At 54.1% G+C, this 24,117-nt stretch overlaps 1 protein-coding gene across 1 annotated transcript in view; it reads left to right on the top strand.

The window, feature by feature from the left end:
- Positions 1 to 6,223: 6,223 nt before the first annotated feature.
- CDH22 (cadherin 22) overlaps positions 6,224 to 24,117 on the top strand; it is a 68,373-nt gene continuing 50,479 nt past the window's right edge. Inside the window, exons 1-2 of the mRNA XM_046679963.1 lie at positions 6,224 to 6,484; positions 15,404 to 15,698. Of these exons, the coding sequence (XP_046535919.1) occupies positions 6,224 to 6,484; positions 15,404 to 15,698 (556 nt within the window). The remainder of the gene's footprint in view (positions 6,485 to 15,403; positions 15,699 to 24,117) is intronic.

Below are 24,117 nucleotides of genomic sequence, written 5' to 3'. Positions count from 1 at the left end.
AGAAGCGGAACGTGCACACTTAACCACTGCGCCACAGGGCCGACCCAGCCAATCTTTTGTATTTCCCATCACTTTCTCTTACACACCATAAACTCCAGCCCGCCTGCAGGCAAAAGGAACCTTCAAAACTCCCTAGAGGGGCTGTCACCCTCCCACACATAAGTCTCTGCTGACTCTCCTCCCAGTGTCTCTTGCAGCCTCTCTAGTCAAGCTTGCACACACACCACTCCACCAAAAGGGCTTTGATCGCCACGGCCACTAATGGCCTGCGTGTTGCTGAGCCCAGGGGTCAGTTCAAAGTCCACATCTGACTTGCCCTATCAGGAGGATGACCATATAATTTATCATCCAAACCGGGAGTAAAAGGGGTGGGACACTTTTAATAGTGATGCCAGGATAACAGCTGTAAAGTGGAACTGTCACAGGCAAAGCTGGGCAGATGGTCGCCCACCACACAGAGCCCTCAGCACGGCTGAGGACCCCCTCCTCCTTACCGCACGGTCTTCTAGCGGCTTCCAGGATATCTCCTCTCTCCTCACCCATCGCCCTCCCCTTTCTCATCTCCTTCGCTGTTTCTTCCTCATCTCCCCCGTCTCCGTATGTTGAGGTGCTGGACCTCTTCTCCACCTGCACACACTCCTCGGTGACCTCATCCAGTCTCAGCTCTGAATGCCCCCCAAATTCCCGAATGTGTCTCTGCAGCCAGGACCTCACCCCGAGCTCCTGACTGGAGGGGCGGCTGCCTGCTCGACATCTCCGCTGGGTGACTAGTAGGCATCTGAAAGTAAAATGGCCGAGACTTGATTGTAACCTGTTCAAATGAGTCTCCGATCTTCTCCCTCAGTCTGCTCTGTCCACAGTTGTCTTCAGCTCGGTGAAAGGAAATCCCATCAGTCCCATTGCTCCGGCTGCAGGCGGGGTCATGCTCGGTTCCTCTCTTTTGCATCCCATTTCTGACCCATAACATATCCAGCTGTACAGCCTCACTTCTCAGCACCTCCCCTGTTCCCACGTGGTCCAAGCTCCCTTTACTTCTCGTCTGGATTATTGAAATTGCCCCCTACTTCCCTCCCAGCCCAGCTCCCCTCTACTTTGAACACAATAGCCAGCCAGAGTGACCTTATATCACATAATTCAGATCATATCATTCCTCTGCTCAACCTACCTAGGGGTCCTATCTCACTCACAGTAAAACCCAAAGGAGACCCTGCAGGCTGTGACGCTCACCTCCATATCTCTCTGACCTCATCTCTTGCTGCCCCCCTGCACTCACTCTGCTTCAGCAACACTGGGCTCCTTGTTATCCCTCCTGCACAGCAAACATGCACTGACCTCAGGGCCTTTGCACGTGCTGTTCTCTCAGCCTGGAATACTCTGCTCCCAGTCATGCACACAGCTCCCGCCTCCCCTCACTTTGGATCTCTGTTCAAATGTCATTTTAACTGTGAGACCTTCCCTGACCACCTTGTATAAATCGTCATTTATAATAGATAATTAAGAGAAAGAGAGAGAGAGAGCAAACCCCCACCCCAGCACTTCCTGTGCCCCTTACCCTGCTTTGTTTTTCTCCTTAGCACTTACCATCATCTGACATATGTATTTGTTTACTGTCTGTCTTCCACTTGACTTCAAGGACAAGGACTCCACCTGTTTCTTTCACTGTGCCTAGAACAGCACAGAGTGGAAACTCACAAATTTCTGTGGCATGAATGAATGAGCACCAGACACACATACACACACTGATGTCCGTGATTGCAGACACGCCCACACGCACATAGGAACCACACGCATGTACGTGGACGGGAGGGCACATGGACTACAGGAGGTGAGGCTGAAGAGTCGACAGGGCAAAGACAACATTTACTGAGCCAGGGATTAAACATCGGTACAGTAAGTGGAGACCAGTGGCCCAGAGAAGGCCACCAACACGCCCAAGATCTCACGGTGAGCTGAATGCAGGTCCAGGGCTCCACAGCCGCCTCCCCTGAAGGATTCTGAATGCCAGGACAGGGTCCCACAGTTGACCGCCACTCAGGAAAAGCAGCTGGAGCAGGAAAGGGAGGAAGGGAGGAGGGGAAGCGTCTGCAGCATCCCTGGCAGGGTTGTGCAGAGTGGTGAAGAGCTGGCAGGTGGCCAGGGAACCTGGCCAAACCGCCCGAGGGAGGACCTGGTAGACTGGGGCGAGGAGGCCCCAGGGAAGGCGAGATGGGGGCTCAGGGCTCCACCCTTCAAATGATAGTGCGGGATACGCCCTGCACAAGGGTGCCCAGCCAAGGGGACAGGTGGGGGCTGAGAGTCAGCCACCGTTGTCCTGCCCAGTGTGCCCCCTGGCACCGGGCTGCATCCCCTCGGAAGGGTGTCTTCTCCCATTCCCTCAAAGGTGCCCTACACCCCGGTTCGAGGCCTCGCTCCATCACCAAGTATCCTGTGCAACTGTGGATAGCACTCGTGGCCGCTGCCCCTTTCTAAAGTGAGATTTGACCCCAGGCCTTTGGCCCAGGCAGTCCTTCCACAGAGAGCCACTTCTTGTCCCAACACCCCAAATGCCACAGGTCCAAATCCTTCCCGTGCTTTCACATCAAGTGCCACCTTCTCTGTGATGCTGTCCCTACCCTGCAACCCACTGTGCTTGGCCCTCTGAAGCTAAAAGACTCGCATCATGAAATTCCCTTATGGCCGTACACCATTTTGGTCTCCTGTGGTTTTTATTGTATAAGATTCCTCCAAGCACTTCTCTGCACACTCGGAAATAAATATAACTTGCTTTCCCTCCTCCAGTCCTGCCCGATCTGGCCTGTACCTGCCTCTCCTGCCTCATCTTCAGCCACCCCCTTGCTCTGCACCAGCCACAGTGGTCTCCTTCTTGTTCCTTAGCTTCTTCCAGCCTCTGGACCTTTGCACGTGCTGTTCTTTCTGCGTGGAAAACCATTTTGTGCCGGGTTCCTTCTCATTCTTCCAGATCACCCAAATGTCACCTCCTCTGAGAGGCCCTCCCTGATACTCTATCTATAGTAACACAATCACCCCAGCCCTTCCATCATTCTCTTCCTCTCTCTTTCCTCCTTTATCTTCCTTCTTAACACTTAGGACTCCCTGAAATTATATTGTAGATTTCATTCCTTTATCACTAGAAGGTCAGCTGCTTGAGGGCTAAGAATTACTTTGTTTATTGCTTCGTCCCCAGTGCCCAGCACACGTGCTGACATCAGGAAATGTCATATTTGGAAATGTAAATATTTGTGGAAAGTGTAAATGAATAATCAGAAGAAATGCATTTCTCTCCCGATATATATAGCTGATTGCATCTTCCTGTCTTACACGGAGAAATGATTTTAAAAGTTTGTTGAATAACTGAATGAAATGCATTTGTCTCCCCACTGGTAGTAGGTACTACTGAATGAATAAATGAATGATTGAATTTTAGTGTGCCCACCTCTTGTAAAACGTGTTATAAAGAAAGGAAACGAGGGAAAGAGGGCAACAATGGGGTGCCTGCACACGTTGGGGAATCGCCCCTTGCTCCCCCCTCCGGCACTCCCCACAGCCCTCCCAGAGGTGGCCCCAGCCTCCCCCAAACCCTTCCTCCCACCGGCCCCTCCCCTCTGAGTCCCTGCAGGGCTGTGATGGCCCTGGAACTGCCTGATGGAGTCAGGGGAACAGTTCCCTCTGTGTGCAGGGAAGTCATAAGCTCCAGGAAATGAAGGCTTCGCAGCCGCGCCTCCTCCTCGCCCATAACTCCAGCCTCATTACGACCAGCCCAGGCCATAACGTGGGGAATCAAAGCCGGATCCCCAGAGGCGGCGGCACAGCTCTGGGCTTGCGGAGCGGGGCCACCAGGGTGGGGGAGGGTCTGCCCACAGCCCTTGGCTCTGCCTTCATGCCCAGGCTCCACAGAGTGGGCAAGGAGGGTGGGACAGGGTGGCTGGGGATGCTCAGAGCAGAGTCTCGGGTCCTCCTGACCTCCATCCGTTCAGGGTGGGGCGAGAGGGAGAGAGGTCACAGCACGGTCAGGACTCCACTCCTCCATTCTTCCCTGGGACTCTTGTTTTCTCCTTCTCATTGCCTGGAAATGCAGTTTTAACCCCCTCACCGTCACCCCCACCTTCCAACAGATGACTCTCTACCCCAAAACCCCTTCCATAATGGAATTCCGGAGCCCACACTGGGGAACAGCACCAGAGAGTCAAGCATCTGCAAAATGGGTATAAGACACCGATTTTCACAGTTGTTACTCATGTGAGTTAGTGAGTTAGAGGCGTGAGAACTGCCTACTGTGGTGCCGGGTCACAGGAAATGATCTGTATTTCTTCTGCCCCAAAGATTCCAGCCACTTCCTTCCTCCGAAGGAGGACCTGCCTGGGGCCAGGCCAGTCCCTCCCAGGTCCTCTGCCCAGCCACGCACCTTGCACCTCCTGTTTTCAACCTAACTCCCCAACCTAGCCAGACCACCCCAGCCAGCCCACACACTCCTCTGTTGGGATGCCCAGGCCTTGCTTCCCACCCGCTCAGATGCCCCCTCCTCCAAGACATAGCCCTGAGTCCCTCCTGCCCACCTCCCCGTTCCAGACCCCTGCGCCCACTCCCTTCCCTGAGCCCCTCGGGCCTCAGGTTGCACCCCTTTGATAGCCCCGATCACAAGCCGCCTGGCATGTAGGTTGTTAGTGGGGCCGTTGTCTCCCACTCCGCTAAACTGTGCCCTCGTGTATGTTTGTCCTCGCATGCAGCCCCAAGCTGGCCCCGAGTGGAAGCTCAGCAGGATTGAGCTGTTGGACTCAGCTGCCCTGGGCTTGGGGAAAGGAGTGGGGATGGAGCCCCTCACCTCCACTCACTCCTCTCAGGGCCCGAAATCCCTCCATCAAAGCAGCATTGCTGTCCCCCGTAAACACCCACATCAGGCCATTATTCATCATTATGGCTTGAGTAGGAGTGCGTCCCTCAGACCCTTTCTTGCTGAAAGCAGGGTCTGGTGGAGGGAGGGAAGGAGAGATGGATGGATCTGAGGAGGGCTGTGCTGGTCCAGGATGGGGGAGGAGACGGATGTGTCTCTCCAGACTCTGCGAAAGGAAGGTTTTCTGAGGGAATGTGGAGACATCAAAGGCAAGCTCAGAGGGGTTGTGACCCTGCCCAAAGTCACACAGGGCGCCTCCAAGCAGGGCCTTCTGGGACTCGGGTGCCCCACCGCTGGAAAGCAGTATAGGGGGACTAGCAGGAGGTCAGAGGCCTCCCCTGAGCTCCTGTTTTGGATGGAATGACCTCTCTGTGCTGCTGTGGGAGGGCAGGAGTGGTAGGGAGAAGGCTAGGTGCTGCAGTCTGTGTGCCCAGGAGGCCTGGGTCCTGAGGGCTCTTGAAGACCTGGTCTGGAAGGGCCTGCTGCTCCCTCTCTGAGGCGGGGGGCGGGGGAGGTGGGGAGCGGGGGCGGAGATTTCTATGGGCGGGGCTGACCTGGAGAGATTGTCAGCCAGGGTCAGAGGACGAAGCTCATAAGGTCCTGCTCCTGTGGGCTTGGGAGCTGGTGGAGGACCACTGAGAAGGAGCTGGGTGAGGGGGCTGTGAGAAGAGGGATGGGTGCTGAGAGAGGAGAGGTGTAGGGTGGGAGTTCACAGGAAGGGTCCAGGGCTGGGGGCCTGGGGGAGCCGGCAGGACTAACAGACTTTGGGCCCAAGAGGGCAGGGACCACGGTGGGTCACTGTCATGTCATGTTTGTTCCACGCTGCACGGTGCCAGGCACACAATAGGTGTTTAATTAGTACTTAAGGGACAAAAGATAGACTCGCCCTGCCCTTCCCCCATACAGAGCCTCCTCTGATGTTTTCTTGTTTCTCTCGCAGGCTCCTGGTGAGGACGGCCCCTGGTCATCCACGGATCAGCCAGGCCCCCACCAGCACCCCTCTGCGCAGGGACCATGGCGCACACCAGACTTGGGAGCTGCGGAGGTGCTGCCTGGTGATCGGGTCGCGGCGGCGCAAGGGGGGCGCGGGCGGGGACCCCGGGGGCCGTCCATGCCCCGGGAGCGGCCGCGCCCCCTCCCGCTCCAGCCGGGCGCCCCCTCGGCGGGCCGGCGTGCAGGGCCTCGGGCCTGTCCGGGTGCCCCGTCGGGGGCGGCGCCCCGGCGGCCGCGCTGAGACCATCATGTGACGCGGCGCCGCTCCATCGTGCCACCGAGCCGCGACGCCCTGGTGCCTCCCGTCCATGCTCCTGGGCCCCGGCACCGCGCAGGCCAAGCATGAGGCCGAGGCCCGACGGGCGGGGGCTCCGGGCGGGGGCCGCGCTGTCGCCCGCGCTGCTGCTGCTGCTGCTGCTGCTGCTGCCACCGCCGCCGCCTCCGCTGGGCCGCCTGTGGGCGGCGGGCACCCCCGCGCCGCCGGCGTCCGGGGCTCGGCAGGACGGCGCGCCGGGCATGGGCCGCGTGAAGCGCGGCTGGGTGTGGAACCAGTTCTTCGTGGTGGAGGAGTACACGGGCACCGAGCCCCTGTACGTGGGCAAGGTAAAGTGGGACCCCACACCGCTGTGTCACGCCCGGGACCCCGGAGACACCCACTGGTAGACGCAAGGGACCCCACTTCTCCCTCAGCCCTAAATCCCCGGTGCCTCCTCCCAGCGGCCCCTGGCCAGGGCCAGACAACAGGATTAGGATGGTGCACTGCACTCGGGCATCCCCACACCCTTCTCCAGTCCTCCTCCTTCTGCATCTCAGAGCAGCCAGTGCTAACAGGTAAACCCAATCCATCTGGTAGCTAGGTGCATCTGGAATGTAGAAACGAGTTTGCAAATCCTATCGTGTCACACACATGCTCTCCCCACTCTGCTTAGAATTCTTCTGTGGCTGCCCGGCACTTGGGGTCAAGCCCAGATTCCACCCCATTGCCTGCTAAGATCTGACCTCTCCAGCCTCATCTCCTGCCACCTTCTCTCTGACTTTCGGCCACACCACCCCTTGGATGCCTTTCTGATGGTCTCTGCAGTGCCCCTCGCTCTCCTGCCACGGGCCCTGTGCCCAGGTGCTTGCCTCCCCCTGAACTGCTCCGTCCTGCTGCTTCTACTGATGACTTTGTAGTCACACTCGGGTATCTGCTCAAATGCTGCTTCCTCAGAGAAGCCATCCCTGACCACGCCAGGCTAGGACAGATCCCCCTGTTATGTGCCCTCTGAGGTCCCAGTATCTTCCCTTCATATCACTTAATTATGCATGTGTTTGTTTGGCTTTGCAATTAATGTATGTCTTTCCTATTAGACTGTGTTTGTTTTGCTCCCCATTAAATCCCCAGTGCCTAGCACAAACATTGCTCACAAACTGCTCATTAAGTGAGCAAATGCATGAAAGACACTTTCTCAAACTGTCTGAGTAAATGCTGGATAATGTGGCTCTAGGAGTAGAAGGAGCTGAGAAGGACTTTCATTCATCCCTTTGATCCCTGAGCCCCTCGTGGGTGTGATACTGGAGAGGCAGAGGCAAATAAGATCCAGCCTCTGCCATTTGGGGGCTCCCCAGAGTGGCAGAGACACCCTGGTGCATAAAAAGCTTCATGGGTCAGCACCTGGCACTGCGTACGCATTCAGTAAGTTGCCTCATGGAGGAGAATGCACCTGAGCTGGGTTTTGATGTACAAATAGGAGTTCACCAGGCTGATGGGGAAGAGAGCATAGCCCATGCAAAGACTTGGAGGCCTGGGGGAGCCTGGCTTATTCAGAGACTTGGTGGCAGTTGAGGTGTTGAGGTGGCGGGGGTTCGTGAGGCGTGACAAGCAGGGCGGTGCCAGGGACAGTCTCTGGCTTCTGCTCAGGCCAGGCAGCTTTCCAGGAAGCTTTGGTGGGCAGACATGGGGGGAGACCAGCTCTGGAGCTCCCTATGTGCTGGAATGAGTCTGAGAATTGGGAGGCTGAGCAAGTGGTTCAGCTCAGAGGCTCAGGGATCAGGACCCTCCACCTGGGAGGGAAGGAAAGTGTTGATGCAAACTTTTGGGTTTCCCTTGCAGAAAACCCAGATTTTCTCTGGTCCAGACAGAGTCGTCCCTGGTCCTTGGCTACTTTCCCCTCCGCACATGTGGCTGAAGTTAATCCCTGCAACTGAGAAAAGGCTTTGACAGATAGAGCTCAGAGAGGTTCATGTCCTTGCTCAAGGTCACCCAGCAAACTAGTGGCAGAGCCTAGAACTCCTGACTCCCAGCCAGGGCAGTGAGATGGTGGGGTTGGTAGAATGGGGTGAGGGGATGGGGAAGAAGGATCTAGTGCTGACTAGGCTATGGTGATGTGGCTAAGAATGCAGGCTTTGAAGCCAGACACACCTGAGTTTGAGACCCGGTTCTGCCAATCCATGAATGACGTTACCTTAAACAAGTTACTTCACTTCTCTGGGCCTCAGTCTCTTCATCTGTGAAAGTGGGGCTGAGAGCCTACTTTCTAGGCTTGTTGAAAGGAGTGAAAAAGAAAACTGAGCCCAGAAAGTGTTCAGCCTGCAGCCTAGTTGTTTGTTTATTGTTATTTTCTCATTATTCCCATATAAACTCCCATAGAAATCATTGTTGCCTTTCCAGGCAAGGAAACAGGTTCAGAGAGGGCAGAGGCGTAGAGTGGCAAGTGGCTTGGCCGGGATTTGAACCTGTGTGTGTTGGAGGCCAATCCCAGCCTGATTCTCCAAACCTCTCTGAGCCCTCCAGGCCTGGGAGAAGGACTTCGGTCCAGGAAAACCCCAGAGAGACAGGGAAGGACTCTGGCACGTCTGCCTAAGTGTCAGCTGTGGCGGTCTCAGGCCCCTCAGCCCTGTGGTGTGCCCAGCAGCTGGGGCTCTGAGAAGGCCTCCCCAGCCACCCACATCCTGAGAAGATGAGAGAAACCAGCCGCTGGTTCACCACTTTCATCTACATGCGCTTAGCCGTTATCATCTCAGCAGCGCGAGCCGAGCAAAGCCCACCGCATCTCCGTGAACCATAGTCTGTCGGCAATGGGAGGGCCCTAGGAAGTCTCTTCATTATCAGACAGGGAAACCAAGGCCAGAGGCAGAGAACGTCATCCCAAGACCACACAGCAAAACGGTGACAGAACCAACCCAGGAGAGCAGATCTCCTGACCCGAGCTTTGGGCCCAGTGCGATTTAACTGTCCTGTGTTAAGCATCTGCTGTGAGCCAAGCATTGTGCCGGGCCAGGGGTCTTTCTTCTTCTCACGGCCACCTCTCACATCATCCCCACTGCTGTCCTGACTCTCTTGACCTCCCTCTCCATTCTCTTCACCCAGAGCCCCTCCTCTCTTACTGTCAAGGCCGCTCCCAGCAAGGCACTCCAAGCAGCAAAGAAAGAGGAGTTTCCATCATTTTGCAAGCATTTGCCCAAAGCAGTTTCTTACGAAAGGTGGCCCAGTGTGTGGTTCAGGGGGGCCAACTGGAGCCAGACTGCCAAGGCTCGTATCCCAGCTCGGCTACTCGTTATCTCTGACCTTGAGCACATTATTTAACCTCTCTGTGCCTCAGTTTCCTTTTCTGTTGAGTGAGGCTGTTACTAGCACCTCCTCAAAGGGTTGTGGTGAGGATTCAGTGAGTTAGCGCATGTCAAGAGCCCAGAGGAGCGCCTGGCTCCTGGATGTGCTTGGTAAGTATCAGCTTTTATTATCCTGGGTCCCACCTGACAGCTCCACCACCTTGAACATACTGTATACACGGTCGCTACAAACCCCTTGCCCCGAATCCTGAAAGCATTCTTCGCCACGTGATGTCCTAGTTTCTCACCACAAAGTCGGGGGAGACGGTTGCTAGCCCACCCCTTACTCCAGGAATATGAGCTTGGGCTTTTAAAAACCACTTATTCCCTTTGCAGCCGAGTCCCACGTTTGTACAAGTGGTTGTGTGTGCACACGCATGCTTACACATGCACACACTCAGACCACGCTCTCTCGCTCTTCAGGGAGAAAGGACTTCTCCACGGTTTCAGTTAATTCACTGCTTCCCGGTCCCCCCGCCCCAGGGAGCTGCTCAGAGCATCCGTCCTTGTCGAATTCCAAAGGTAGCTTAGCAACAGCACCATCCGCCGAGTGAACCCCGGGCGCCCAACGGTAACCTATTTTGCAACCGCCTGCATCACTCAGCACCAGGTTCCTGTCGGCACCCGCAGGAACCGCCGGGCCCCGTGATTGTCGCGAGGCCCCGCACCAACAGCTCCCTCCCAGGCCTGCTTCCCCTGCAGCCCCGGCTCACCTCTTCCCCTCGCCTTCTCATGACACCCACCCTCAAAGCAACCTCCCAGTATTTCCATACAATCTGGCTACGTTGACTAATCCCTTTTCCGAACTGTAATTTCCCCCGAGGCTTCTGTCAGCTGGATGTGGATTTTGTAGGATTTTTAATTTTTAAAAAAAAAAGATAGAATTATGGGGTCAGCACTTATGACCAACTCCTGTGGGCGCCGAGATCTATTTTAGATATACGGCAGGATTAAATTGGGGAGGAGAGCAGATTTAATTAAGTTGCTAATATTTAAAGAAAATTGATGAACTCCAGTTTACAAGTAGCGCAGGCCTGAACCGACCCCTCATGCTGGGGGAGCCTCTTTATTTGATTTGCTTTCCGTTTAAATCCTGGGCTCGTTTTATTTGCGTAGCCGCACTGTCCGTTTAATTGTCTTTAATAAGGAAAACGTACCTCTGTTCGCATTTAATTTTGATTTAATTAGGAGGAAGTAATTAATAGCCTCATAAATCCCATTTTTCAGCCCCCTGGGATGAGAAGCCATCACTCTTATGTTTTTCACGTTGTTTGTGATCCAGGGCTGGGGCATAAGGAGGAGGAATCTCCTCCGGGGCTGTCCACATTTGATGCAGTGGGAAGAACCCAGGATGTGGGTTTAGACAGGCTTCAGGTCTGTTTCCTATTAGCTGTGTGACTTTAGGCGGGATATGGGCCCTGTCTGAGCCTCAGTTTGCCAAACTGTACAATGGGGAGAGAATAATCTCTGATTCACAAGATCATTATGAGACAGCACTGAGGGTCTAGAAGTGTGCCCAGGGCCTCTCCTCCTAGTCTCATTCATGTGGACCTGAGATTGAACAGACCCCAGAAGACAGTTGGGGAATCCCAATGACAGGTGTGTATTTCATCATTTGTTTATTCAGTATGTTTGGTGCTGTGCTCTGTGCTGGGTGCTGGGGAGATGGAACCGAAGCCATATGCTTGACCCGCAAGGAGCTCAAAACCTCACACTCTCGTGTGCACACACACACACACACACATTCACACATTCACATTCAACTCTGTCACTCCTCCTGTACTTTCTCTGCAGGCGCTATCAGGGCACCTAGAGTGTGCCAGGCATGGGGAGTCCAGACAGAGAGGAATCAAAGTTAGTCCGTGCCCCTGAGGCCCGTGACGGCTGCGGGGACAATGTTTGATACCGCGGTGTCACAGGGGAGGGTGGAGCAGAGAGGGTGTGCTTGGGGCAGGGGTGCAGAGCAGGGTAGGGACTCTTCAACCAAATGGGAGGGCGTCTGAGAGGGCTGCCTGATGGAGGAAACAGCTACGCGTAAAAGACAAGGAAGGACAGGAGGATGGCCCCTGGTCTCCAGTGCGTCAGGATTAGAGCCTGTGGTTCTTGTATCAGGAGATGCGGGATGTGCTGGGTGGCCTGCAATCCCACTGGAGACCAGGGCCGGAAAAGGAGAGGGGACTGAGCTGCACTGAGTACCTACTGTGTGCCAGGAGCGTCCACATATTATCTCCCGAATCTTTGGAACTGTAGCGAAGCACTATCAGTCTGATTTACAGATGAGAAAACTGAGGCTCAGAGAAGGGCAGCCTCCTACCCAGGGCTATGCAACAGGTCAGTGACAGAGCTGAAGCTGGCGCCCGGCTGTTCCTGAATCTAAACCCCGCCATCTCTCCTAATTTGTGATTTGAAGTCCTTTTCTGAATAATGAAATAAAGGCTCAGATTGAAGAATAGAGGCCACCAATGGCTGTGGCCTGTAAGTTCAGGGCAGAAGACTGGTGTCCAGGCCTCTCCCCCAGCCCGGCAGCCCAGTGACTGCCCTGCAGCCCACCCCTCCTCCTTTCTCCCTCTTCCTTAGCCAGAAGCTGACTCAGCAGGTTCCAGAGGCTGCAGAGGGACCAGCCTGGGCATTGGAGTCGAGCAGACCTGGGCCCATCTCAGTCTTTTCACCTGGAAAATGGGGACATATTTATATACGCCACAAAGTTAAATTAGACTTCTGCAGAGGCCTGCATGTCTGACACATAGTAGGCACTCAATAAATGAGAGCATCATCCTCCAGCCTCCACTCATGGCTGAGAGTCTTGAGAAATGTCCTCCTGGGGAAAAGCCCCAGACGGCGCCTCTCCCCTCCGAGCCAGGACCCAGGCAGGCAGGGCAGGCAGCCCCAGTCCAGCCCAAATCTGAAGGTCTCAGCTCCTGCACAGCCCACCAGCCTTGTGTGACCCTGCAGTCCCCAGAGAGTAGCTACTGGGCCCCCGAGTGAGCTGTGTGTCATTCTTCACGGAAGAACATCGATGACCTCAGCGCTGGGTTCCACTCCCTCCTCCCCACTCTTCACTAGTAAGTGACTCCTGTCCAGGGTCTGAGTTAAAATACGAGGGCTACAGGGGCATGATGGAGACCCAGGAGACAGAAAGGGAAGGAAACAGCCATTTACAGAGTGTTGGGTCATTACAAACGTGCTCTCATTTCGTCCTCACCACGCCTGCGCCAGGTAGGGCTTAAACTGACTTCACAGGTGGGAAACGGACTCCAAGAGGTAAAATTAACAAGCCTGTGGTCACAACATTAATGAGTGATGGGATCAGGAACTTGGCTTCCCACGCTTCGCTGTGTGACAAAGCAAATGACTTGCCCTCTCTGTGCCTCAGTTGTCTCATCTGAGAAATAGAAAGCATGATAATCTTTCATATGCCAGTGATAAAACTAATAAGATTATAGCTGTTAAACATCCTCCCAAATGGTATCTGTTCTGCCACATTGCTCAGAAATGTTTGCCGATTAAACAAGCAGACAACGGGTCTGATTGGGAAGCGGCTGGAGGCTCCCTAACAGGGAACATAGCCACCCTCTCCTGTCCCCATCTCCCCTGGGCCAAGGTGGAGAAAAGCATAAAGAGCAAGAGGAGAGACAGGACTCCTCATGCCCAGCACTGCCAATGATTCAGGGCCGACATCCTGAGATAATTTTATTGGGGGCATTAAACTGAGTTATGAGGTTTTTACAATCCAGCCACTTATGAGAAATCTATTAACAGTAACTGGACAGGAAGAAGGCTTCTCGGTGGAGCCCAGGACGGGCATTAATTGGGGCAATCTATAACAGGACGGGGACCCAGAAAGGTTCCACCAGCCGCTTCCATTTACTCCCCGCAATTTCTGCTGAGAATCAGCAGACTCGCCAAAAAGAGAGAGATGCCCATTAATCGGCTAATGAAATATGAAAATGTTTATGGGCCATTCAATCTTCCAAATGGCACTTCTATAATCCACCTTTCAGACACAAAGTTCCGCCAGCAGAATTTATACCCGGGCTCCTCCCGCGTGGCAGGGGGTGGGTTTTCGTCCCCCTTCGTGGCGACTTCATTGGTATCTGTTATCCTGCCCAGTGGGCTGGGGGACACGGCATCCTGGCCCGAAAGGGCCTCAGGGATTCTCTCATTCACACCCCGTCTCTGCGGAAGCTTAGAGAGGAGCAGGGACACGCCCAAGGTCACCCGCGTCGTCAGACACATTTTCCTCTGCTGAGAGCTGCCTCGGAGATTTGGGCATCGGAGGCTGAGGACTCGGGTGTTCCTGTTTGAGAGAACAGTCTTCTTGTTGGTTCCTTGCCCAGGAGATCGCAGCGCAGTGAAAACAGCCTGGGATGGATCTGAAGCCTAACGGTGTCTGGATTAAATCACAGTTATATATAGCCAGCATTTAGGAATAATAGAATAATAACGATAGTGACCATTTATCGGACACATCGTGTCTCAGGCAGGGCTGATTCTCAGGTAACACATGTCAGTAGAGTTGTACTCGTCGTTAAAATAGTGGGAAAGCTCTCTACCTGCAGGAAATAGTCCCTCTCTTCTTCTCCCCAACCCCCGGCCCCTCAGGCCTCTCTGTGATCCAGCAACCAAAGGGTTCCTGCCTGGCCCAGCAGGGGCCCCGCTGCAGTACACTCCGTGGGCAGCGCCCCTGCCATGCTGGCTGCTAAATGTTGTGTCACATGGTGCCAAGCAGGTTCTAAGCGCCTCATGTGGCCTTTCAACTCAGTCCCCCAACACCTCTAGGAGGTAGGTACCGTTATGATCCACATGTTACAGAGGAGGCGACGGAGGTCCCCAGAGGTGCAGTGACGTGTGTAAGGACACACAGGGAGAGGATGCTGGAGCCACAGCCGGGCTGTGCAGCGTCTTCCTCCCCACGAGCTCCTTCCAGGAGGCTTGAGGATGCGGCGAGGAAGCCATGGCTATGGACCAGCCCAGTTCTTCTAATGATCTCACCTTGAGCAAATCATCCCACTTCTCTAATCCTCAGTAGGAAAATGAAGAAAAAAAAATCTGCAAAATGAGGATACCAAAACCTACTCTAGAAGAGATTTTTTTTTTTAAGAACCTTGAACTAAATCAGTATGTAAATTGCTTAGCGCAGGGCCAGGCACACAGGAGGTGCTCCTTTGGTTTGCATTCTCTTCCTCCTCCCTCCCTTCACGCCCTGTCCCCACCGTGTGCCAGGCTCTGAGGCTGGCTCTGCAGATACTGAGATGAGTAAGATACCCGCCTCTGGGGGCTTGGGGCCTGGGGAGACTGGACCTATAACTCAGAGTGAGGTCATGGACAGCCGTTTGGAAGCTTGTTAGAAATGGAAACTCTGAGAGCCCCACCCCAGACCTACTGAGTCAGAATCTGCATTTTAATGAGATCCTCAGGTGATTTGCATGCACATTAAGGTTTGAGAAGCACTGGCTACAGCGATCCGACTAGCTGAACATCATAATGGTTTGACGTACTGCAGAGATCTCGGAGGGAATGGGGGCGGGTGTCCAGAAAAGCTTGTGGGAAGAGGTGGCATTTGAACTGAGCCTTGCAGATGAGTAGACTTCTATAGGCAGAGAAATAAGGAGAGGGTGCTGAGAGCAGGAGCAGGGAGGTGTGGGGGTGGCTCTGGACATCTTTGTAAGGATAATGGGGAGCCATGGAAGAGTTGCAAGCAGGGGAGATGTGTTCAGGTCTGCCTCTGAGACTGATAGCTCTGGCTGCAGGGGGGAAGGTGAGGCCTGGGACTGGGGTGCAGCATGACTTCCCCGGCCTCAGTGTTTTCACTGAAGGATGGGTATGTCGAAGGAGAGATGGGCTAAGGAACAGGCCCCCCATGGGACTTGAGGGCGGAGGCTGAGAGTGTCTTCCACCCAGTCTCCATCCTGCCTTCCTCCCGCTTCCCCCCAGATCCACTCGGACTCAGACGAGGGTGACGGGGCCATCAAGTACACCATCTCAGGCGAGGGGGCTGGGACCATCTTCCTGATTGATGAGCTGACGGGTGACATCCACGCCATGGAGCGCCTGGACCGGGAGCAGAAAACCTTCTACACACTGCGGGCCCAGGCTCGGGACCGCGCCACCAACCGTCTCCTGGAGCCCGAGTCGGAGTTCATCATCAAGGTGCAAGACATCAACGACAGCGAGCCCCGCTTCCTGCATGGCCCCTACATTGGCAGTGTGGCCGAGCTCTCACCCACAGGTGGGCTGCGGGCTCTGGGGGGTGGCGGCGAGCCAGGGTGAGGGGGAAAGGGAGCTGCCAGGTTCTGAGTAGGAGCCTGCTGGGGGGAGTGGCTGACACTCTGGGGAGGGCAGGAGAGACAGAAACTGCCTCAGGCACAGTCCTGAACACAGTTGCAGCCACAGACCTGGACAAAGGCACACAAGTGACCTCAGATATACACGTGGACACAGTCCCCACGTGGACGTGGCCTACATGTGGACACAGCGACACACTTGGACATGGTCATGGACCCACATGCCGTCACACACACAGGCCCAGCCCCCCGGACAAGCTCAGGAGTCCACCTGTACACAGCCACACTCAGGCCCGGCTCCACACAAGGCAACATGGGGACAGTCACACACACAGACACAGCACAGCCCTTGGCCACAAGCCCTACATAGCCTCAGGCACCACTGAACACGGGCACACCTACAACCGGAAACAACCAGAGTGGGACGCAGCTGAAACAAGCCCAAATGCACAACCGGACACAGCGTCACAGCTGTGACGCAGCCACAAAAAACCCCACCCAGGAAACAGCTCCTCACACAGCTGGAGCTCAGGCACAGACACAGCCGCCTGCGGAGACGCAGGCAAAAGCCACAACCAGACGTTACCACTGGGGACCAGGCTCCCCACAAGGGTAGCCACAGGCAGGCACAGGCACAGCCAGATGTCACGACAGCATCCAGACAGCATCATTCCTGCCCACAGGGAACCCAGCTCCCTGGGGACACAGGTTCCCAGAGATGGCTGAGCCCCCAGACACAGATTCGGCTGCGTACACCTGGCATGGCTGCAAACACCCAGGGGCACTGGGCATACACAGTTGTACACGTAGAAAAAGGAGCACACCCACTGAAACACCTCTGCAGGGAGACCTCAGGCCTCCCATTCTCAGAAACTCGCGTTCATGCGGCAGCGGGGCCCTGAAGCTAAAGGTTGGACGGATCTTCCCTCTCCCACTGTGGGGCCCACAAACCATTGTCTGACCATCAGGGCCCCACTCCGCCTGGGGCTCCTGGTAGAGGCTGGAGTTGTGGGGTGAGGGGCATAGCCTGTAGCTGCCATCGCCTTCCCCACCATGTTAACCTAGGTCACCTGCAAGCCACCTGGCCAGGGAGCAGTGGCTCCAGGTCCTAAATACCACATTCTGTTGCTAACACACTGTGGCTGAGGTCTCGGCGCTGCTTCTCTGTAGGTCTTGCAGTGCTGCGGCTGCATGTCAGAAGCCGAGGTATTTGGGTTCTTGGCAGAGGGCAGTCAGCCCCAGCTTCCTCTGATTGAGCTAAATCTGGCAGATTGGCAGGTAATGAACAGGCTGCCAGGAATGGCAGAGGAGGAAGTGGACCGGAGCAAATAGTGAGCGCAAAGGGATGGCGGGGGAGCGGGAAGGGTGAGGTTGTGAATGTGAGTGCAGGCTGGCATACACATACACACACAGGTCCACAGGTGTACTGGTATGCACGTGCATGGCCAGCTGGATGACACCTTAAGGCCTGTGCGTGCACGTGACATGCTCTGTGTCTATTTGAGTGTTTCATTTAACGAGTACGTATGAGGACATGTGCTAGGCACTGGGGACACAGCAATGAAGACGGGCAAGCTTCCCTGCTCTTATGGAGGGCACGTTCTGGCTGGAGAGGACAGGCAGGAAGCAAGTAAATGAACAGATCATTGGTCTGGGAAGGCTTCTTGAGGAGGTGACATTGAAGCAGAGATCCCAAGGGCATGGGCCCTGGGGGAAGAGCATTCCAGGCAGAGGGAACAGTCTGTGCAAAGGCCCCGAGGAGAAGTGGAGAGGCGAGCAGATCACGCAGCCATGTAGCCCATAGTCAGGGCTTCGCCTTTATGCTGAGCGAGCTGGGAAGTCAGTGGAGGGACTTGTCCAGAAGAGTGACATGATCTGACTTGGCTTTAACAGGGTCCTGTGGCTGTTCCGTGAAGATTAGATGTGGGGGAGGGGTGAGGGCAGAAGCAGAGTGTCCACTGAAGAGGATATTGCAATTACCCAGGCAGGAAATGATGGTGGCTTAGGACAAGGCGGTACCAGCAAGGGTATTGAAAAGAGGTCGACTTTTAGATATATTTTGAAAGTAGAGCTGAAAGCATTTGCTAATGGTTTGGGTGTGGGGTGTGAGAGAAAGAAAATTCCAGGATGACTACCGAGATTTTGACCTGGGCAATTAAATAGACGGAATTCCCACTGACTGAGATGGGAGAAGCCGTGGAGGAGCAGATTCGGGGGACGGAGGGAAATCAGGTGCTTGGTTTCAGACGTGCTAAGCTGGAAGTACTTATTAGAAAGCCAAGTGGAGATCTTGAAAAACGTAGTTCAATATACAGGCTCAAAGGAAAGGTCCGGGCTGGAGAGATACATTTGGAAGTTGCCAGTGGCAAAGACCCACGGATTTTCAGGGCTCAGCAAGTGCTTAGAAATCAATTTTGCAAGTGGGGAAACTGAGGCTCAGAGGAGCAGTGATGTGTCGAAGGTCACGCAGCAAGTCAGAGGTGGCTCAAGGCCCTGACTTCCCAGGTCCAGCAGCCCCCACTCTGGGACCCAGACTCTAGCCTAAGAAGACATGGCCCTGTGTCTCTTCACCCAAAAGTGACCTGCACATTTCCACATGGAAAAGACCAGAAAGGGGGCGAGAGATGAGGCTGGAGGAGGTAACGGGAGTCACATCTGAAGGACATAGCCCGGGAAAGGCTTAAGCAAGGAGGTGGCATGGGCAGACTTGCATTTTAGAGCATTGCCTCTGCTGCAGCCTGGAAAATGGATGGGGCTGGGGCTGGGGGCTCCAGAGGGAGGGGCGGCCCCCTATCCACCAGGTGGCTTGTCCATCACCGCTTCACTCTCACTGCAGCCCTGAGAGGTGGCAAGACTGCTGGTAGCATCGCCATTGAACAGATGGGGCACCGAGGCTCAGAGAGAGAAGATGTACCCACAGTCACAGCAAGTCAGTGACCGAGCAAGTCGCTGGGCTTGGCTCCCAGGCTGTTGGAGGGGCAAGGGTCCTGGTGTCACACATAGGGAAACTGAGACCAAGAGGAGGGCAAGGACTTGTTCAAGGTCACCCAGAGAGTAAGAGGCAGAACCAGCCCCCAGCTTCCCGGGCACTGGCCTGAGGAGCCCCGGGCCAGCCTCAGCTGCCTCTCCCAGCCCTGACGCTGACATTCCACTCAGGAGAAAGGCAGGCGGGGGGACTCGACTTGGACAAGCCGGGGAGCCCAGGAGGGGGAGGGAGGAAGCAGAAATTAAATTAGTTTATTTCGTTTGAGCAACTTTTTGAAGGGGAAGCAAATCCGACACCGGGTGCTTGCGGTGACTCCAGGCCACTTTGAAAATCAGTCACAATTACCGAGCCTCCTGATCCGGGCTGAGGGGGGCGGGGCCGACACGCGGCACTGGGGTCTGGGCGGCTTTGGAGATCTGAGGGAGCGAGGACGCAGCTTGGGACATGAAAGGCAGCAGCGCTCACAAATTAAACCACTCGCAGCTTAAAAGCGAAGAGAAGTGTGCCGGGGGCCTCTGATGAGCCACGCTTGTGAGGAGGGGCGTGCCAGCCACACTGAGCCCGACGGAGCGAAGCAGGGCCTGCTCCCCCCGACCTTCGGCAATTCCCTGCCCCTCTCTGAGCCTCAAGTTCCCTTCTGAGCATTCAGGGGTTCGTTCAGCCCCAGATATTTGAGTTGCCTGCTCTGTGCCAGGCACTGTTCCAGGCACTGGGGATTTATAGGAAGCCTGCATATGGAGCAGGGAGAGAGACGGGAGAGAAATAAACAAACCAATAGACTCTATGCCCTGTGCTGTCGGTGCTGTGAAGAATAAGGGAATTGGGAGTTATGTTGGGGGAGTGCTATTAGATAGAGGGGTCAAGGAAGGTCTTTCTTTTTATAGGAGGCCATTTGAACAAAGATCTGAAGGAGCCAAGGAGCTATGTGAAACAGTGGTTTTCATATTTTCTTGTGCATCCACGTTACCTGGAAGGCTTGTTGACACACAGATTGCCACCCCCTACCCCCAGGGTTTCTGATTCAGAAATGTTTGTATTTTTAACAAATTCCAAGGTGATACTGATGCTGCTGGTTCAGGGACCACACTTGGAGAACCACTAAGCTAGAGGAAGAATGTTTCAGGCAGAGGGAACAGCAGGTGCAAAGGTCCTGAGGCATAGCGTGCTTGTCATGTTTGAGCCGTAGCAAGAAAGTCAATGTGGGTGAAGAGAGGAGTAAAGGAGGGGGAAAGTGTCCAAGTAGGTCACAAGAGGTACCAGAAGCCAGATCACATAGGACTTTGTAGCTGTTGAAAGGTTTTCGGTTATACTCTGAGTGAGATATGGAGTAGAGGAGTGACAATATCCAACTTACATTTTTAGAGGATGACTTCTTGGCTGCCATGTTGAAAATAGACTGTAGGAGGCAAGGATGGAAGTAGAGAGATCAGTGAGGAGGCAGCTGCGATCGCGCAGGCAAGAGGTGACGGGGCCTTGGATGAGTGTAGGCGGCGGGAAGATACGGGATTCTGGATGTCCATTGAAGGTTGAGCCCACAGGGTTTATGAGGGATTGGATGTGGGGAGTAAGAGAGACAAGACAAGCGTGATGCTGAAGTTTGGCCTGAGCAACTGGATGGACGGAGCTGCTCTTGCTGAGATGGGGAATGCGCCAGGAAGAGCGAGTTCGCAGCCCAGAATGAAGAACTCACTCTCAGACATGTTAAGATTGAGATGTCTCCTAGAAGTGGAGCTGTCAAGGGGACAGCTGGATCTCTGAGTCTGGAGGTCAGGAGCAAGATCAGGACTAGAGATACACCTTTGGAGGTCACCAGCAGAGACGGGGAGTTTAAAGCTTGATGCTAGATGAAATCAACATGGGAGTACGTTTTGATAGAAAAGAATTGGACTAGATAATTTCTTGAGATTTGGGGGGGGGGGAGAGGCAGACCTCTTCCCTGGGGTGTCACAAGCTGACCAGTGGGCAAGAAGAGGATTTCACATGACTCCCATGCCCAGTTCAGCTCCACCTACTTATTAATGCCAACTATGTGTAAGACAATGTACTTGGCCCTGTTGAGGATACAGAAGTGAGGAGTTCAACCCCACACACATCTATTAGCTACTACTTTATTCTGGACACTGCAGGGGGTGTAAAGATAAGTAACTGAATTAAACCCACAAATGTTTATTAGCGCCCATTATGTACAAGGCCTCCGGTGTACTTGACTCTGTAGGGGTTGCAAAGATGAGCCACCCGACTTAGCAAACATTTATTAGCACCTACTTTATATATAGCCCCAAGGGAATATAAAAAGAAGGAGTTGCTTTCAATTCAAGAAACACATATTCGTGCCTATTATATACGTGGCACTTTGCTGGGCATGTGGAGATGCAGAGATGAGCAGGACACTGCCCCTGACCTCAGAGTGGTGGCAGATCAGTTTCATCTCTGGTGCCAACTCTGATCAATTGGTAGTGACAATAGGGCTGTGTTGAGAAAGAGTCTGAGGTCTCATTCAGGCTCAACAGGAAAGAATAGCAGAATTGATTAGCGATGTCTGCTGCTAGCGAAGGAAGGAGAACGTGGTGGCTCATACGCTGTAGGATTGCCATTGCTGGACCATAGGATTGGGGCACCGGGGCCCTGCCACAGCCGGTTTCCCGTGTATTCCAGTTCCTCTGTGAGCAGCACCTGTAATAGATGGGAAAGGCTGCTTTGTAGTACAGGAGGCACTTCATCGGACATTCACTAAATAAGGGCTGTCAGCCAACACTGCTTTCACAGACCTATTTCCCTTTATTCTCACAATCCCGGGGAATAAGCAGGGCAGGTATTACTGGCCTCATTTTACCAATGAGGAAATAAATGCAGAGAGAGATAAAGTAACTTTCCTGAGGTTGCAGAGTAAGAGCTGCAGCCGGAACCAGACCCAGAACCCGGAACCCGAACCCAAGCTGCTTGCCTCGGCACGCATGGGACACCATTACAACCATTTCTTTAGCGTGCACAGGACTTGACAGCTTGCAAAGCACTCTCACATCCCTAACCTCATTTCCTCCTCCCAGGAACTCCCTTGGGTTAGGTGTTGACACCCTCATTACAGCTGAGGAAACTGAGGCTCAAGAGGGGAAGGGATATAAAATTGGGAGAGCGCATCATCTCACTGCTAAATCCAGTGCTTGGGGGACGGTGGCGGAGAGGAAAGGAGGAAGGCGGGAGGCAGGGTGTTCCCCAAGGGCCTCATGTGGGGAGGGCAGCAGCAGGCTGGGAGCCTCCAATTGTCCCGTCTGCAGCTGGAGAGAGTGTGGCTCAGCAGCCCTCAGGCCCGAGCCGGGAATCAATCGCTGGCCTCTGCAGAGACAACTTCTAAAGATGTTTTTAATTAAAGTCCAGGAAGATCTATATGTGCAATATCTCCTTGCCTAGCAACGGCACTGGCTCTTACCACCCAGGATGGGGGGGACGGGACGGGAGGTGTCTGGTGCAGAGAGGTGGCAGAGAGCAGCAGAGGCCCCGGCCCTCAGGAGTCAGCCCCATGGCCCAGATAATCTGGACGGGGAGGAATGGCCATGTCTTTCTTCATCTTTTCCGTGAACAAATCATTCAACAAACATGAGCACCCTCTCTATGCCAGGCCCTGTGCCCGCATGAGAGTGGGTACAAGGTGACAAAGCCACCATCCTGCCCTCAAGGATCCAGCACATAGTGAGTGCTCTGTAGATGTTGGGTGACTGAACAAAACTGAGTTATAAGCAAAAAACATTTGTTTTCTGCAACTGACGGAGGGATGTTATTGCAGACACTTAGAATGCTGCTGTCTCAAACAAGGAGACTAGACCAGTAACAGAAGGTCTCTCTCTCTCTCTCTGTTTTTTTTGGTGAGGAAGATTGTCCCTAAGCTAACATCTGTTGCCAACCTCCCTCTTTTTTTTTCCTCCCCAAAGCCCCAGTATATAGTTGTATATCCTAGTTGAAAGTCTTTCTAGTTCTTCTGTGTGGGGTGCCACCACAGCATGGCCTGGCGAGTGGTGTGTAGGTCCACACTCAGGATCCAAACTGGGGAACCCCAGGCCACTGAAGCAGAGCATGTGAACTTAACCACTTGGCCATGGGGCTGGCCCCTAGAAGGTCTCTTTTAAACTTGGAGAGGACAGAAGAGCATACGGGTCTCAGTTTGGGATGGTAGGAGAGTCCCCTCTCTCGGGGGGACAGATCAGATATCCACACACACTCAAGTGTCTGCATGGGCGAGTCCATGGCTGGGATCCATGAGGAGAAACAGGGTAAGGGTAGGGTGATCCAGAGTTCCCTGGAGCCTCTGGAGAGCTGTGTCTGTGACATAGGAGGGCTCGGATCCCGTCAGGTCAAAATTGTCTTTCTTCTCCTTGTCTTTCTTCCGCCCTCTCCCGCTCTCCTCTTGCTTCATATGTATCTCTGTCTGTCTCTGTTTCTATAGAACTCTGCTCTCTGACTTTATCTCTGTATTTCTACCTGCTTCTGCCACACTGTCTCTCTGTCCCACTTTTTCTCTGTCTCTAGGTATCTCTGACTCTCTGACCCTCATCTCTTTGTCTCTGTCTTAATTTTTCCCTCTGTGTCTGGGTATCTCTGTATCTCTGTCCCTCTGTCCCTTATCCCTCTGTCTCTGACCCATTTTCTTGCCCCATCTCTCTGTGCCCCCTTCTCTGTCACTTGTCACTGGGCCTGCTTCCTCCCCCTCTATCCTGCGACCCCTCCCTTCCATGAAGCCGCTTTCCTTCATCTCCTGTGTGTCATTCGTCTACATTAGGCTGCCCTGGCTGGGCGGCTGATGCTGGGTCGAGGCTAACCTAGCAAGCCGGCATTGTAAGTGATGATCAAAGAGGGAGTTGATAGGAGGCAGTGTGGGGGTAGTTTGAGAAGGGGCTTGTTTCCTGTGTAATCTGAATGTTCCCAGGGACTCGACAAGTGGTTTTTAATTTTTAATAGAAGGCATTCGGTGCCGTTCTAGCAACAGCAGGGGGTGGGATTCATTTTTTATAAATGTTTGAGAAGCTAAATGTGAGCCGAGGGTTCCCCAGGCCCAGCAGGGCAGCAAAAGGAAGTGGGGAAGAGGCAGGATGATAATAATTACAAACATCTTCATAATAATGACACTTGGCCACCTCAGTTGAGGAGTCTGTTCTTTTCCAAAGTTCTTCATCTTTTTCATCTCATTAAGGGGTCTCTCTCGCCCAGTGAGGTGGGAAGGATAAAGTGTTGTCTCCATTTTACAGAAGGGTAACTGAGGCCGAGTTAGGTCAGGTAGTTTTCCCACAGCTACACAGACAGCTGAGAACAGGGCTGGAATGAAAATTTATGTCTTCAACCCCGGAGCTCCACTCCACACAGCACCTCCTCCTCCCCGAGCCAGTGGG

Source organism: Equus quagga, chromosome 12 (genome assembly GCF_021613505.1).
Source record: "Equus quagga isolate Etosha38 chromosome 12, UCLA_HA_Equagga_1.0, whole genome shotgun sequence".
Taxonomy (NCBI): Eukaryota; Metazoa; Chordata; class Mammalia; order Perissodactyla; family Equidae; genus Equus; species Equus quagga.
The sequence above is the reverse complement of the archived record's forward strand: the minus strand, read 5'-3'. Positions and strand labels throughout refer to the sequence as shown.